The 15,901-nt window shown below is 41.9% G+C and overlaps 1 protein-coding gene across 13 annotated transcripts in view; it reads left to right on the forward strand.

The window, feature by feature from the left end:
- PARD3 (par-3 family cell polarity regulator) overlaps positions 1-15,901 on the forward strand; it is a 652,495-nt gene that overhangs the window by 322,486 nt on the left and 314,108 nt on the right. For 11 of the 13 annotated variants that reach the window (XM_060192489.1, XM_060192482.1, XM_060192490.1 and 8 more), the window contains 2 exons: positions 8,333-8,424; positions 10,983-11,066. In XM_060192489.1, coding sequence (XP_060048472.1) covers positions 8,333-8,424; positions 10,983-11,066 — 176 coding nt within the window. The remainder of the gene's footprint in view (positions 1-8,332; positions 8,425-10,982; positions 11,067-15,901) is intronic. The other 2 variants (XM_060192488.1, XM_060192492.1) reach the window with 1 other exon arrangement.

The raw sequence follows: 15,901 nt of genomic DNA on the forward strand, positions 1-15,901 counted from the left end.
ATCAGGGAAGAGAGTAGCTTCCAAATATGGGAAAGGTGTATAAATATTGTTGACTGTAAACTCCATCAATTTGATGTGATTTGGGGCCCATATTCAGCCCATATTCACCATAAAGTTCCTAATGAAATAGTGTCTACTTAGAATTAGATACCCTCCTCACCTACTTCCTATTCCAGTTCTCTCACTCACTCCAAAGCTAACCTTATCAAAGTAAGGACTGCAAAAGCTGAATAAGGACAAGAGACTGGTAGACTTTAACGATGACTCTTTGGTCACTATCAGGCCACCCCATCAGCTGGGGCCCTAATCGGGGAGTCCTGAGATTCCCAAACAGACATGATGGGCCTAGACCTCAAATAAATCCCTCTCTCCATTATTACCGATCATCTCTATCAGGAACAACACCACAGACTCCTTTGTGGCCCCCCATAGGACCTTGCCCTCAACTTGGATAAACAATGGTAGAGAATGTTCCATCCTCCAAAGGGAGGCTGGACAACATACTCTGTACTACACCTGAGGAAGATGGGTCCTGCTACAGGGGCAGCTTGGAACGTTCCTACTCATGACCACAGAGTGTGAGCTCAGATCTACAGGGATGCAGAGGTCACATAGGATCCGATGTTTGTTTGTTTTTAATCTGCCCTATGTGCCATTTATTCAGTTAATTTATACTAAAAAGAAAAGTCATGATGAGTCTCTTTCTCTCAAGGCATCTTTTTTTCTGGTAAATATTGATAAGCCAATCTTTCATATAAAACGAGCTGAAGTTTTCTAGTACATTTGCAAATCATGAGTTCCGGGATTTAATTATATCCCAAGGGAACAACCTGAGGAAGCCAAAAGTACTAACATAATTGGATCAAATTGTGTAATCAAAAGCAAATGATATGGTTATTAAACCTAATGAAATGATTTCCCAGCACTTAATTCCTTTCTCCAATCCACGGAATTTTAGTAACAAGTAAGTGCCTTGAAATGGCCATTCTTGGCAGGCAACCACGCCTAAAAATAGGCCTCTCCAGTCAGGGTTGGGAACACTTGGTAAGGTTGCCGCTTCAATCGAATAGTTGCTGTCTGCTCGGTCCATCAGATCCATAGAGGTCACTTATCCATAAACCTGAATATTTCTTCAAAGATGTTCAAAAGAAAGCTAGTGGGTGTTGTTCTGGTTAGCAGGCGACAACTGAAACCAGATAGATTAAAATGCCACCTTGTGGGCTGCCACTGGGCCTTAATTAAGTATGTTGTGTGGAGCTGGTGAAAAGCTTTGAGACAGTCACATAAAGCTAGTGGCCTCCATGCGGGCTTAGTGGTGTAGACGCTTGACCGATCTGGTGTTGGAGGTGAATGTGTGGAGGCGTGAGACAAAGGTGGAAGGCTGTGGTTAATTATTAGATTCGGTGATTTTTAAAAAAATCTATGTATTCCCTTTTGTTGCCCTTGTTGTTTTATTGTTGTAGTTATTATTGATGTCGTTGTTGTTGGATAGGACAGAGAGAAATGGAGAGAGGAGGGGAAGACAGAGAGTGGGAGAGAAAGACAGACACCTGCAGACCTGCTTCACCACCTGTGAAAGGACCTGCCTGCAGGTGGGGAGCCGGGGGCTCGAACGGGGATCCTGACACCGGTCCTTGAGCTTAGCGCCACCTGCGCTTAACCCGCTGCGCTACAGCCCAACTCCCGGTGATTTTTTTTTTTAAGTGACTATTCAGAGGGAAGGTTTCCCTTTGTGTACCATGGAGCACATGAAACAGTGGAAGAAGAAAATAGAGAGAGAGATTCCAGTACACTGTTGGCTCTCACCTCGATATCTTCCAGTGAAATCCCTCCACCAGCCTCCCCCCCACCCCCCCAAGTTCTGACAGTCGAAACATTTACATTTTGGAGCTTAATTTTGAGATGACTACCCTGGGCAGTAACAGGTGCCTGCTCCTTGATGCTGCTCTCCGCAGCTTGATAGTTTTCATAAACTAGCACCATCTGTTCTCATTTTACAGATTCTTGTCTTGCCTTGGGTTGTGTGAAGTCATGTTGTGTATGCTTCAGGGCAGGAAATGTTTCATTTCTGTGAGAGATGGAAATTTCACGGACTGCGTGAAATACCGTGTTTACCATTCCACTTGATCACTTTCGACTGAGGTGAGAACATTAAGCATCCAGTGGAGATTTCTGAGGTTCATATACAACAGGCAAGATCCAAGGCACTGCATACATCATCGCACAACCCTGAGTAATTTTACGTTGAACCATCGGAGGCTGGGAAGTACAGTTGATACTACAGTGAACTGCATTGTGTCTGCAGCGGTCACAGTTTTTAATTCCCCTCTACAGTAGTGAATGTTTCCATGTCAGAAGTTCTTCTCTCCGATCTAGTATTGTCTGACCTTAAAGACACTTGGATGAGTTGTTTTCTGTGGTAGCAGTTAGTACTCTGATGGGATAGACAGTGGTCTGGAGTGACTTCACACACATCTGCATTAAGCTCTGTAGAGGGTTGTTGGGGATTTGCCATTTTCAGCTGTGAAGCCCCTCGAAGGACAGATATTCACACACTTCGATGGGAACCCAGGTGATTTTTTTTTTTTTTTTTTTACCAACGACTCAGATAGTCAAAATAAAAGGCTTCAGGGATCCTACCTGTGATGCCAAGGCTACTAGGAAACAAACTCCTGGAGGTACTTGGCACTAAGTGTGGTTTTCTCCCTTCACCCCCACAAAAGTGATTTGGTTTGTACTGCCAACGATGAAATCAATATTTCCCTCTGGGTCAGACACTAACAATCGACATGCTTCTAGATAAGATTGGCAAATTTTAGGGACTCTTGGAAAAGCAGGGGGAAAACCATGGAGTTGAGAATTTTTGTAGCAGTGTACTAGACACAACTAAATATTTTGCTCTTAATAATGCACTGGAGAGATATCTCATTCCTCAGTGGAGCACAGGACATGCTCGCATTTGATGGTGGTTAAAGTCAACTCTGTCATGCAAAGCATAAGGATCCTGGTTGGACCCCCCCTACCCCTGCTTCCCTCCTGCAGGGGGAGTCGCTTCACAGGCAGTGAAGCAGGTCTGCAGGTGTCTATGTCTATCTTTCTCTCTGTCTCTCTATCTCCCCCTCCTCTCTCAATTTCTCTCTGTCCTAGTCAACAGCAGCAGCAGCAGCAGCAGCAGCAGCAGCAGCAGCAGCAGCAGCAGCAACAACAATGGAAAAAAGATGGCCTCCAGGAGCAGTAGATTCATAGTGCAGGCACCAAGCCACAGCGAGAACCCTGGAGGCAAATAAATAAATAAAAATGCCAGATCACCTCTGTTGTTGGGAGATAACTCTCCACGGTTCTCTTGCAGTTTTGTGCACTGAAGAATAGAGCTTTTTTTCCCCCCTTTCTTTCCCTTCCTGATATCCATCTAAGTCTCCAGCAAACAACGTCAGTAAATGAATAAGGTCTTTCTTTATAGCACGGAGCCACTGCACTGAGCTCAGGCTCCTTCCTGGCTCTCTTTGTGTCCCCCTGTGAGGATGGAGGATGCAGTGAACAAGAGAATGGGGTCAGTGCAGTTGTGGTAGTAACCCTTGCCCTTTCTTTCTTTCTCTCTTTCTTTCTTCCTTCCTTCCTTCCTTCCTTCCTTCCTTCCTTCCTTCCTTCCTTCCTTCCTTCCTTCCTTCCTTTCTTTCTTTCTTTCTTTCGCCTCCAGGGTTATTGCTGGGGCTCAGTGCCTGCACCATGAATCCACTGCTCCTGGAGGCCATTTTTCTCCCCTTTTGTTGCCCTTGTTGTTGTAGCCTTGTTGTGGTTATTATTGTTGTTGTTGATGTCATTATTGTTGGATAGGACAGAGAGAAATTGAGAGAGGAGGGGAACACAGAGAAGGGGAGAGAAAGACAGACACCTGCAGACCTGCTTCACCGCCTGTGAAGCGACGCCCCTGCAGGTGGGGAGCTGGGTGTTCAAACCGGGATCCTTTCTCCAGTCCTTGGGCTTTGTGCCACTTGCACTTAACCCGCTGTGCTATCGCCTGACCCCCGCCCTTTGTTTCTGTCCTGAGACTCTGGTTTCTTCTGCTAGCATCTTTGAAAGCTGTGACTGTCTAACTTATGAACTTCCCAGAGTTAAATGTAGGAGCTTTTCATAGTTCTTGGGACCTGTTTTCTCTCTGAATATATTTTTTTCAGCTGGTAACCCATTTTGTTTTATACCTCCTGTGATTTTTCTTAAGCAGTTGTTTATCATTTTGAGATATTGCTTTTGCTCATTCGAAAGTACAGTGAAGGCAATCTGTATAAAACAAAGCATAAAAAAAATACCACGTTTTATGCAAATCCCTACAATGTGGGTGATAATGGATGGCACAGAGTGGGGATGGATAGATAGATAGCTGTGGACTTTCAAAAGATTTTAGAATCAGTTAACATTGCGCTCAAACATTTGTTGAGGGATGTCTTATATGTCATGTGTTTATCTCTTTTGAAATCTTATTTTATTTGTTTAATTGCTATTGTTTACTGCTACCAGGGTTATTTCTAGGGCTCAGTGCCTGCACCATGATGAATCCACCACTTCCTGGAAGCCATTTTTTTTTTTTTTTTGATAGAACAGAGAAACTAAGGGGAGGAGAAGATACAGAGGAAGAGAGACACATGCAGATCCTGGAGGTGGGAAAGAGGGGGCTTGAACCAGCGTCTTTGCTCATGATGTACCACTACCCAACCCCTCATGTATTTTTTTTAATATTTATTTGTTCCCTTTTGTTGCCCTCGGTGTATATTGTTGTTATTTATTTATTATTATTTTTTTAAATATTTTTTTGTAATTTTATCTTCCCTTTTGTTGCCCTTGTTGTCTTTTTATTGTTGTTGTAGTTGTTGTTGTAGTTGATGTCGTCACTGTTGGATAGGACAGAGAGAAATGGAGAGAGGAGGGGAAGACAGAGAGGGAGAGAAAGATAGACACCTGCAGACCTGCTTCACTGCCTGTGAAGTGACTCCCCTGCAGGTGGGGAGCTGGGGGCTCGAACTGGGATCCTCATGCTGGTCCTTGTGCTTAGCGCCACCTGCGCTTAACCCGCTGCGCTACTGCCCGGCTCTCATATTGTTGTTATTGATGTCAATGTTGTTGGACAGGACAGAGAGAAATGGAGAGAGGAGGGGAAGACAGAGAGGAGGAGAGAAAGACAGACACCTGCAGACCTGCTTCACCGCCTGTGAAGCGGCTCCCCTGCAGGTGGGGAGCCGGGGGCTCGAACCGGGATCCTGACACCTGTCCTTGTGCTTTGCGCCACGTGTGCTTAACCCACTGCAGTACCGCCCGACTCCCATGTGTTTATTTCTTCTGGTCAATAACAGTTAACTCTGTTGGCAGTTACTATGTGACAGGCATGATGAATGCTGGTGAATGTATCTTTCTTCCTTTCTCTTTTTTAACTTATTTTCCTCAGTAGACCTGAGGTGTTTATTATTATTTTTTCTGCTTTGCAGAAAAAGGAGAAATCATTCAAGGTGTATACAAGTTGCTTAAGAATGTAAAATTGGCAAATGGTAAAACTGACATTCTTACCAGGCCTGTTGAATTCTGAAAGCCCAGACCCTTGGCTAATAGCTTCTACAACAAAATGAAGAGATAGGATAGAATAAAATCTGCTTTTTCTCACCTAGACATTTTAACACTGTGTCGAGTAAATCAATACACTAGACTCTCAGTGTGATTTCCTCATTCTACTAAGGGAGCTGAACTCACTGTGATAATTACAACATGGAGAATACCACTCTTGATGAGAGTAGCTGTTGTTTTTAAGAAACAAAAAAAGAAAGACACAGAGGAATTGATGCTGTCCAGAATTCAGGCAAACCTGAATTGTTCCTACAGCAATTACAGCTCAGCCTTGGGGCAGTGGAATCTGTTTACCTGCATCGACATGAAGTTAATATTCCGTCTGCTCCCGGGGGCCGGACAGTGGCCGTGGTGGGAGCAGTGGCCGCGTACATTCACCACCACTCTGGATGAGGCCGTTTCATAAAGCTGTGTAGGTGTTTCACCTGGTTGCCTGCAGTGACAACACTTCAGTGCTATTGAAATCACTAGGTGAGCCCTGAGGCAAACAGATCCTCCTTGTTCAGTTAATATTTTTTTGCTTTCTCTCTGATGCATAAACAATCCCATTTGCTATCCCATCTCACTTGCAAAAGGAAAAAAATAACATAGTTTGGAGACCTCCTGTTTATGCTGAGAGTGGTCAAGATGCTGGTTAACCTTTGGGATGTTTGAGGCTCTGGTGCTTCAGAGAGAGAGAGAGGGAGGGAAAGAAAGAGGGGGAGAGCAAGCGAGCTAAGAAGTGCATGTTAGAGCCTCTCAAAACACAGGATCAGTAATCTTCAGATTGCCCAGCACCCTGTCATGCTCCATCACAGAGGACACACGGAGCAGATCTACAGGTCATAGGAAAAGTCAGTAGGGAGAAAAAAAACAACCCCTACGTCTAAGACAGGGAGAACCACAGTGGTTAGCTCTGGGGGTGGGGATGGGGACACACAGACTTTTGGTGACGGGTGTGGTGAAAAATATACTTTAAACCATTATTCAATAATAGTAACAATAATAATAATAAAAGTCAGCGTCTTATTTTGGTAGAGTCTCAGAAAAAATGACAGTCGTGCCTTCCCAACTGCTAACTTTGCCTTAATGTAACTTCAGTGATTGAAAATATTATCTCATAAAGCACCTTGGACTTTTTATTTGTTGACCGAGGTCTCTGTTGGTGATATATATATATATATATATATATATATATATATATATATATATATATATATATATATAATTTATAAAAAGGAAACACTGATAAAACCATAGGATAAGAGGGGTACACCTCCACACAGTTCCCTCCTCCAGAACTCTGTATCCCATCCCCTCCCCTGATAGCTTTCCTATTCTTCATCCCTCTGGGAGTATGGACCCAGGGTCATTGTGGGATGCAGAGGTGGAAGGTCTGGCTTCTGTAATTGCTTGGCGTCATGGTAGCATCTGGAACCTGGTGACTGAAAGAAGAGTTAACATACAAAGCCAAACAAATTGTTAACCAATCATGAACATAAAGGCTGGAATAGTGCAGGTGAAGATTTGAGGGTCTCTGTTTTGTACATAGCTTCTAGGTCTGTTTTAGTTATATTCCAAAGGACCTGTTACTGTACTCGTTTTTTCCCTGAGCCTGACCTCTGATACGCAGGTGGATCCAAGTTATTGTCTCAGGAGATGATTTCATGGCTGGAAAAGGGGCTAGAAAGCTGGATCAGGAAAGAGAGTAGCTCCCAAATATGGGAAAGGTATACATATTGTTGACTGTAAACTCCATCGATCTGACCTGACCTGGGGCCCAGATGCGGAGGCTACATAGGCTCCTAAGCTCAATATGGGTATATAAAATTTTATGGTGATTCTTTCAGGTACATGATTAAAAATGCAAACACTTTCTCTGATTACAGACTCTCTGGATGTAGATAGTTTAAAAAGCTCACATAAAAGCACAGCGTATCAAATTGTGAACCAGGGACCAGGTGGCGGTGCACTTGGTTCAACACACACATTACAGGGTGCAAGGACCCAGGTTCAAGCCCCTGGTCCCCACCTGCAGGGTGAAGCTTCACAAGTGAGTGGTGAGATAGGGCTGCAGGTGTCTCTCTGTCTCTCTCACTCTCTGTCTCCCCCTTCCTTCTCAATTTCTCTGTGTCCTATCCAATAATAAATACATATAAACTTAAATAAAAGAAGTAAAAACAAAGACTGTGTGAACCTAACTTGATATGTGTGTTAACTATATAACACTCATTTATAAAGAATAGTTAAAATACTTTTAATGATATTTGGAAACTTTTCTAATTGCAAAGATTCCTAGAGATGATTTTGTTTTCACTTTCAAAATATTTACGGAATGCCTACTAGTTACCAGATGTTTCTCCAAGGTGAAGAACATATCCTCTGCTTTGACCGTTATTATGTTGGGGACTGTGAAGCTTTTCTAAATATTCAGTTTTTTTTTTTTTTTGCTAACAATATCATTGATAATCAGTTAATTAATAATCAGTTCATCATTCCCCATGTTTTCCTGAAAACCTGCTTCACGATGAATGAACTCCTTAAGGAAAGAACAATAGCCGAGATTATTAAATACAACAAACGCTTGGGTGGCATTTTGAGTATCAGCATACCTGTCCACTTTGCCCTGTGCAAAGTCTTGATTTGCAGAATGCTTTGCAGGCGTGCTGAAGAAGGGCGTTTCTGTTGACATGATTGTGATCAAGCTAACGGAGTCCATCTGTTTGTGCTCTGCTGTCTTCAGGATGAGGATGGGACGGAGGAAGACTACAGCCGCGTTGAACCCCTGGGTCATGCTGACACTGGTTTGGAGAACATACCCAACTTTTCTCTGGAGTAAGTTCCAAGTAGTTTGAACTACCTTTGTAACATACCTGTAGCATCCCAGGCCGCAGCAAGGATTCCAAAAGCATATGGCTTGCGCAATGTCTGTGTGCTGAGTTAAGAACCGTGCCTTGTGATGGCTTGTTCTCAGACAGCATCCTTCATCCGTGGAGCAGTGGAGCATGGGAATTGACACACATCTGTCCTGAGTTTCATGCCTGGGCAAATACTATTAAATTAGATCATAAAACAGTATTTGCTTGAAAATGCCTATCGTGTTAGTGGCACTGTGACTGTTTTGGGATCGCGTTGTCTGTCAGTAATTGGCCATTTGCTCTATAGCTTTGCCAAATTAAAAGAAATTATAGACACATTTCACTTGGAAAAATTTAGTTGAACCATCATGTAAGTATTAGCAATTTTAATACACACAGAGAGAGAAAGAGAGAGAGAGATCTGAAGAAATAGAATATTTCAAGGCATTTGATGGAAGAACCAGGTGTCCTAAATTAGGAATCTTGAACATCGTTTTGGGAAGAAGGGGTTAAGAACCACTTCCCTATGTCCTGACTTCCACCTGTCTTCACTACTGGCAAGTTGGAGGGGGAGGTGTTTTCAGAACATCTTACCTCGCTAACTTAGAATGGGAAAAGCAGTTACATTTCTCTTGGGGCAGCAACTGAGAATCTGCATAAGAAAATGTAAACTCCTATTTTTTAGAATGTCTTATTTATTTGTTTTCATAAGACAGGAAAATTAAGAGGGTAGTGAGTTGAGGAGAGAGAGAGAGAGAAAGAGAGAGAGAGGACCCTGTAGCACTGCTTCACCACTTGTGAAGCTTCCCTCCCCCAGCTTGGAACTGGGGGCCTGAAACTGGGTCCTTACACGTTGTAACATATGTGCTTAACCAGATGTACTACTGTCTGGCCTCCAAATTTACTCTTCATTCTGTCTTGTGTTGGCCTTCTAATGGAAGGTCCTAAGGACTTTTGCAGTGTGATTAGACAGACTTTAGATTAGGATTAATCAATTGTTTTAGTATTGACATTTTTAGAAGCATGTAACCATCATTGGAATGAAATAAATTCATTAAATTTGCCATCCTATTCCTAGTTAACAAACCGATGATTAAACCGACGTTAATATGCTATAAGCAGTATCTAAAATAATTTGCTATCAAATTCTGTGAATATGTAAAAAAAGTAAAAGCCAGTTGTGTAGCACAACTTTATTTTAAGAAAGACTTTAGCAATCTGACAGGATTTTAATTTCCCCCCCTAGCGTTTGTGATTTAATCTAGCTAAGTCTTTGCCTCCATGACATTGACTGTATACAGGTGTTTTCCCTGAAGTTATTTTTTTCTTAAGGATATACCTACATGCCATAGGAAACTCGATATTTTCCAATATACACAAGTATACTGGGACCTTGTCCAGACCCCGTGTTCATCATCTATGGTTGTGCAAGTTGCTTGAGGCTTGGCACCTGTGTGAAGCCTCCCAAATATTGACTACTGATAGGAACCGCTTAGCCTTTGTGATAGGTACACAGACAGCGATGTATCCACACATAGGTAATCCACAGGAAAAGTTAAATATCCTGTACGAGGTTTAGAACAGTCACATTTTCTTCTTTAAGATGGAAATTCCAAAATCCCATCACCTTTCATTGAATTTAGACTTATAGTAGCAGTGAAGATTCATTGAATTTAGACGTATAGTAGCAGTGAAGATTCATTGAATTTAGACTTATGGTAGCAGTGAAGATTCATTGAATTTAGACTTATAGTAGCAGTGAAGATTCATTGAATTTAGACTTACAGTAGCAGTGAAGATTCATTGACCGGATCTGACAAATACGAACTATCAAGTTACGCAGAGTACGTCAGTGTACTTTAATTATTATCCAGGAAAAGTTACTTCCCGGTACTTCATATACATAGTCCCTCGACTTCAAATTCCAACTGCACACACTTTATTTTAGCGGAAACTGATTGACTTTGTGGTGCATAGACAGCGTTTTTGCTAAGATGTTGAGGAAACGTGAACCCTAAGGGATAACACGTCACAAAGAACTGGCACCAGTGGAGGAGGCAAAAACTTTGACCTCGTTGGATTATCGGAAAGATCAATGAGGTGACATTTGTCATTGCGCTCTGTCAGTTATAAAGTGTCTTGTCAGTCCGTACTCAGAGCCCTTGAAATCAGCCTTGGGACGGAAGTTCTCCAATGGGAGTCTAGAGGCTCTTGAGTGTGGTCCACGGGAAATGGCTCTGTGTCATTTGTAACGTAGCCGTTGCTGATGACTGCTCTCCTTCCATTCCATCAGACTAACGTGCAGGTATGTGGCACTTCCTGTTGCCTTCACGACCATGCTTACGATCCAGAAAGCTGTGTCTAGGCGTGTGTGCTCCCTGCTGTGTGTTTTTTGTTGTTGTTGTTGTTTTGTTCTCTTTGGCTGTCTCGCCTGTGTGTCTGTGTTGTTGCATTTGCTTTTTGGTTTTCTTTGGTTTGGTTTTTGGTTTGTTGACAGTCCATGTTCATGCTCCCTCATTCATCATTGTCTCACAGTGATATGGTAAAGCTCGTACAAGTCCCCAACGATGGAGGGCCTCTGGGAATCCATGTAGTGCCTTTCAGTGCTCGAGGCGGCAGGTAATGTATCCTGGAGGGTTTTCCTTGCATCCTAATGTGGAGGGTTCCCTTGTCATCTGGTGCTCAGAGGCAGAGTGGTGCTAATTTAGCATATATGCATCACAGGAAACGTTTTTCATTGGGGACCACCATTGCTTCATTCACATGTGCACACCATAGTCACGGAAAGCACTTGGGATGACGGGGGGGGGGGGGATTATGCATTCAAATGATCCTAATTCCATTGTTCATCTCATCTGTGTGAACACTTTCCCTTACAAAGTTGGAACGCCAGTGAAATGCTCACAAAATTCAGGAGGCACTTAAAGTAATTTTTGGGGGGCATGGGGGGAATATACTTAATTAAAAATTACCTGGATGACTTAATGAATCATTGGAAATTTGTTTCACTTTTTTTTTTTAATTTTAGGATTTTTATCATTATATTTGAAATGTTAGAGATTAGACACATTACAGGTTTCTTTCTTACCATGGAAACTCCTGAAGTCCTTTGTTCGATCTCTATACTCAAAAGTTAAAATTTTGTAGTATTTGTTGTCTCGGACTGCATTACTTTCTGGACCACACATCTTTAAAATGTTTTCTTTTTCTCATCTATCCTTAAATGTTTGTGGCATGTGTGTATATTCCAATAAGTAACAGACTTCTAGTGCCATGTGATTTTTTTTCTCCTCGTTGATACCTTTCTGTCTAAAATACAACTTGAACTTTTCATTTTAATATCAATGTTTTCCAACATTGCATTGATTTTGCAACTAATGATTGCTGGGCCCCCATCACTGATAAAGGGTATGTCTTGCCTGCACCCCACACTTGGGCTTATTCTCACGTTGCTTATTGGAGTGTAATCCCCCCTCTGCATATTTATCCTCCTCATGACTAACTGCCTGGTGGCATAGGGGGGGAATCTACTACTTAGCTTGTTGCTTTGAACTTACTTTTTCTGCATTGCTACCATTTTATACAGTTACACATTTGTTTGCAATTTTAACTTGCTTTCCAGGGGGGCTGTGGAATGAAGCCTTAGACCAGTGACAGAGAACTTTGAATACAGTGTAACAATTGACAGGGAATTAGAAACATCTGGTATGTTATAAGAACTATGGACAGTGCAATTCGATTATCTACTTACATTTTCAAGTTTCTACTTGAATTGTATTGCCTCCCTGTTACCTTTTGTTTGGTGGACTTCCTCTTTTTTCTTAATCCACATGCCCTTTAGAATATCTTGAATATAGGGAGGCCGGGTGGTGGCACATCGGGTTAAGTGCACATAGTGGGAAACACAAGGCTTCCTGTTCAATCCCCCCACCCTGGCTTTTTACCTTTGGGGGTTGGGGGGCTTCACAAGCAGTGAAGCAGGTCTGCAGGTCTTACTTCCCCTCCTCTATCAGTTCTTTCTGTTCTAGCCAACAACAACAACAGCAGCAACAACAAAATGGGGGGCAGGGGATGGCTTCCAGGAGCAGTGGATTCATAGTGTAGGCACCGAGCCCCAGGGCAGTGGATTCATAGTGTAGGCACCGAGCCCCAGCGATAACCCTGGAGGCAAAAAAAAAAAAAAAAAATTGAAGGCTTAAGTGAAGGTGGCGCAAAGTGCAAGGACCAGCATAAGGACTCCAGTTCGAGCCCCCGGCTCCCCACCTGCAGGGGAGTGAAACAGGTCTGCAGGTGTCTGTCTTTCTCTCCCCCTCTCTGTCTTCCCCTCCTCTCTCCATTTCTCTCGGTCCTATCCAACAATGATGACATCAATAATAACTACAACAGTAGAACAACAAGGGCAACAAAAGGGAACAAATAAATAAATATTTAAAAAGATATTTTTTAAAAATCGACTATGAAATTGATGTGTCTAGAACACAGTAGAGTTTGATGCTCGGACATTAGTACTACATAGCAAGATGTAAAACTTTACTCTGGATTCTTTTTTGTGGTGTTAATCATAATGAGGGAATCAGGGTTGCTTTCCCTTTTTTCCTCTTTCAAAAAAAATTTTTTTTTTAATGCTTGGGAAGCATTACCATTTCTCTTATGAATGAACTTTCAGATAAGAAAGCATTTTCATTTCAAATGGTCTTTACCTTTCTTTTCATTAAAGTATATTTTTAGATATTTTCAAAAGTTAATTTTTCTTATTTACTTCGTGAGTAGAACAGGAGATTAGAAGGCAGAATGCATGGAGTTTAGTTTCCTCATATTAATGTGCCTTTAATGGTCTGTGGGCTATAGCTCATCATAGATGAAATTCAATTGTGTACACAGCAGCTTTGAACTAGCATTTCAATTACACACATGCTCTTTTTCTGCCATTTATTACACAGTTCTTAACCTCATTGTGAAAGAATATTAGGGTAAAATAAATAGATGTAAAGCCTACAGCAACAGAAGACTCAGAGAAATAAACCCACTGTCGATTAATTCAGTGGGAGGCATTTCGCAAAACCCACTACAGTCACTGTTTCCACGGTGTTCAGTTTTAACATACAAAACACACTCAAGGAGATGAGTGTCCTTTCTCAGAAGTAAAAACTGTCTTACAGCTGAGTCACTTTTAATCCTTATAGATTTGACATTCAGTGAAGAGAATTTTGTGCTGTAAAGGACAAATAGATTTTAAAAAAAAATTCAGATTCATTGTAAACCCTTTTTTAGATAGTGCTAGTCTTCGTGTTGGGAGGTAGGGTGTATTTTTTTTTTTTCATTTTTTTTTTTTTTCTGAGCATCTGTGTTGCAGCTCTAAGCTTCTCATTCAGTGAGATATAGTCGTGGTTCTTCAGAATTCTATTGGCAGTAGGAGACGAAACGCCAAATGTTGAGAGAGAGAGTCACCTTTCCAAACAACAAGCTGCCAGAGACAACTTGTTGTTTTGAGAAATCCTTCTGCCAGATTCCTCTCCTTCCATAATCTTCCTTGTAGTTGCCATGTGACAATTCCTGTGTCGGGTGGCAGGCAAACAGGACACAGTTTTTCCCCAGGGATTTGCAGCCAAAGTGGAGTCATAGCCAAGAAATGACACAGTTACGATGAAGTGATAAGTGCTGGTACAGTTATTCTGCAGGCAAGAGAGGAGGAATGACCTGAACCAGGTAGCTGAGCCGGCTTGTTGGGGAGGCTGGCCTTAAGTGCCGTGATGGGCCTTCTATGAGGTCACACCAACTCCTTCGTGGCTTCCAGGGCAAATTAAGCAATGCAGGAGAGCAGAAAGGAAGAAATTAAGTGAAACTTGTGAAGAAATTGCACGTGGTTCTAGTGGGAATACAAGAATACATATTCATAGGATGTATGTTAAAATTTCTAAGAATAGCATCCCTTTCACAAAATCCCCGTCATACTTGGGTCCTCTCAGTTTTGGAGACATAACTATCTGAATAACACCCAATAGTTATTTTTACCAAAATGACATATATATATATGTATATGTATATATATGTATATATATATATATATCTCAGTATTGCTCAGTGCTTTTTTTTTTCTATGTTTCTCTCTATTTCTCTCTCTATCTCTCCTTCCTCTCTCAATTTTTCTCTGTCTCTATCCAATAAAAAAATATTTAAATGTGTGGGAAAAGTCACCTTCAAAAAAAAAAGGCCCTGCTCCCCAGCTGCAAGCAATAAAGTAGGTCTGCAAGTCTCTCTCTCTCTATATATATATACATATATATATATACACATACATACACACACATATACCTATCCTCTCTCAATTTCTCTCTGTGCTATCTAATAAAATAGAGAAGGGAAAAAAAAAGATGGAAAAAAATGGCTTCGGGAGTGGTGGATTCGTAGCAGTGCAGGCACCAAGCCCCAGTGACAGGAGGCAAAAGACACACACACACACACACAGAGAGAGAGAGAGAGAATAATGGTATATATATAAAGATAAATATATATATATATATATATTGATCTTTATGCAGAACTCTTTATTCGTGGTTTCATGTTCTTGAAACCAGTTACTTCACACACACCATTCCATGTATTTCTGATTTCAATGCTAGACAACCTTCTTGTTTATAGAAAAAAACCCAGTGCGTTTCCATAAGTTACACTGCAGAGCTCTTTCATGCTTCCTTCTGCATTTGTTTTCTATTTCCAGAACAAGCCCACCGAGCAAAGGGACGCAACGTCTTACAGCCGTCCGTCTGCCTTAGCTGTGGCGTGGTGGCCATGTTAGAAAGGCAACAGTAAGGTCGCAGCCTCGTTTGGGACTTGTTAGTGAGTTCTCCCAAGGCTGCCCAATCATTCAGGAATATGGTTATGACACAGCGTTAAGTGTTTGCAACGCGGGGTATTAAATTATATGTGGAAGTAGGGCTGAATTTGGGAAATTATAAGAATTTATATTTCATCTCAACAGACATAGAACCTAATTGAGAATTATACATATATAGTAAAAGCCATGGTTGTTTCTTCACTTTCTTCTTCTCCTCCTTCTCCTCTTCTTCTCCTCCTTCTCCTCCTCCTCCTCTTCTTTCCTCTTCTTCTCCTCCTCCTTCACCCTTCTCCTCCTCTTCCTCCTCCTCTTCCTCTTTGATCAAAAGAACTTTATCCACAGAGGAAGTCAGACTACTAAGTAGACTACTACTTAGCCTGTTTTGAAAGGGTTATACAATTTAAAGCTAGTAACATCTTGGAAAGATAGTCTTGCAGAGAGAGAACATATGAAAGGAGCCGGGTGTAGTTCTTAGTGAGACGAGTGTGTCTTGCTGTTGAGACCCCACGTGCCCCTTGGCACTGCACCTTCCCTGCGCTGGTGCTTACACTGTGTCAGCTTTTACTAAGATGAATCATGATCATTTCCATACAGCTGGGTGGCAGTTGTGGGAGTGTAC

Source organism: Erinaceus europaeus, chromosome 6 (assembly GCF_950295315.1).
Source record: "Erinaceus europaeus chromosome 6, mEriEur2.1, whole genome shotgun sequence".
Taxonomy (NCBI): domain Eukaryota; kingdom Metazoa; phylum Chordata; class Mammalia; order Eulipotyphla; family Erinaceidae; genus Erinaceus; species Erinaceus europaeus.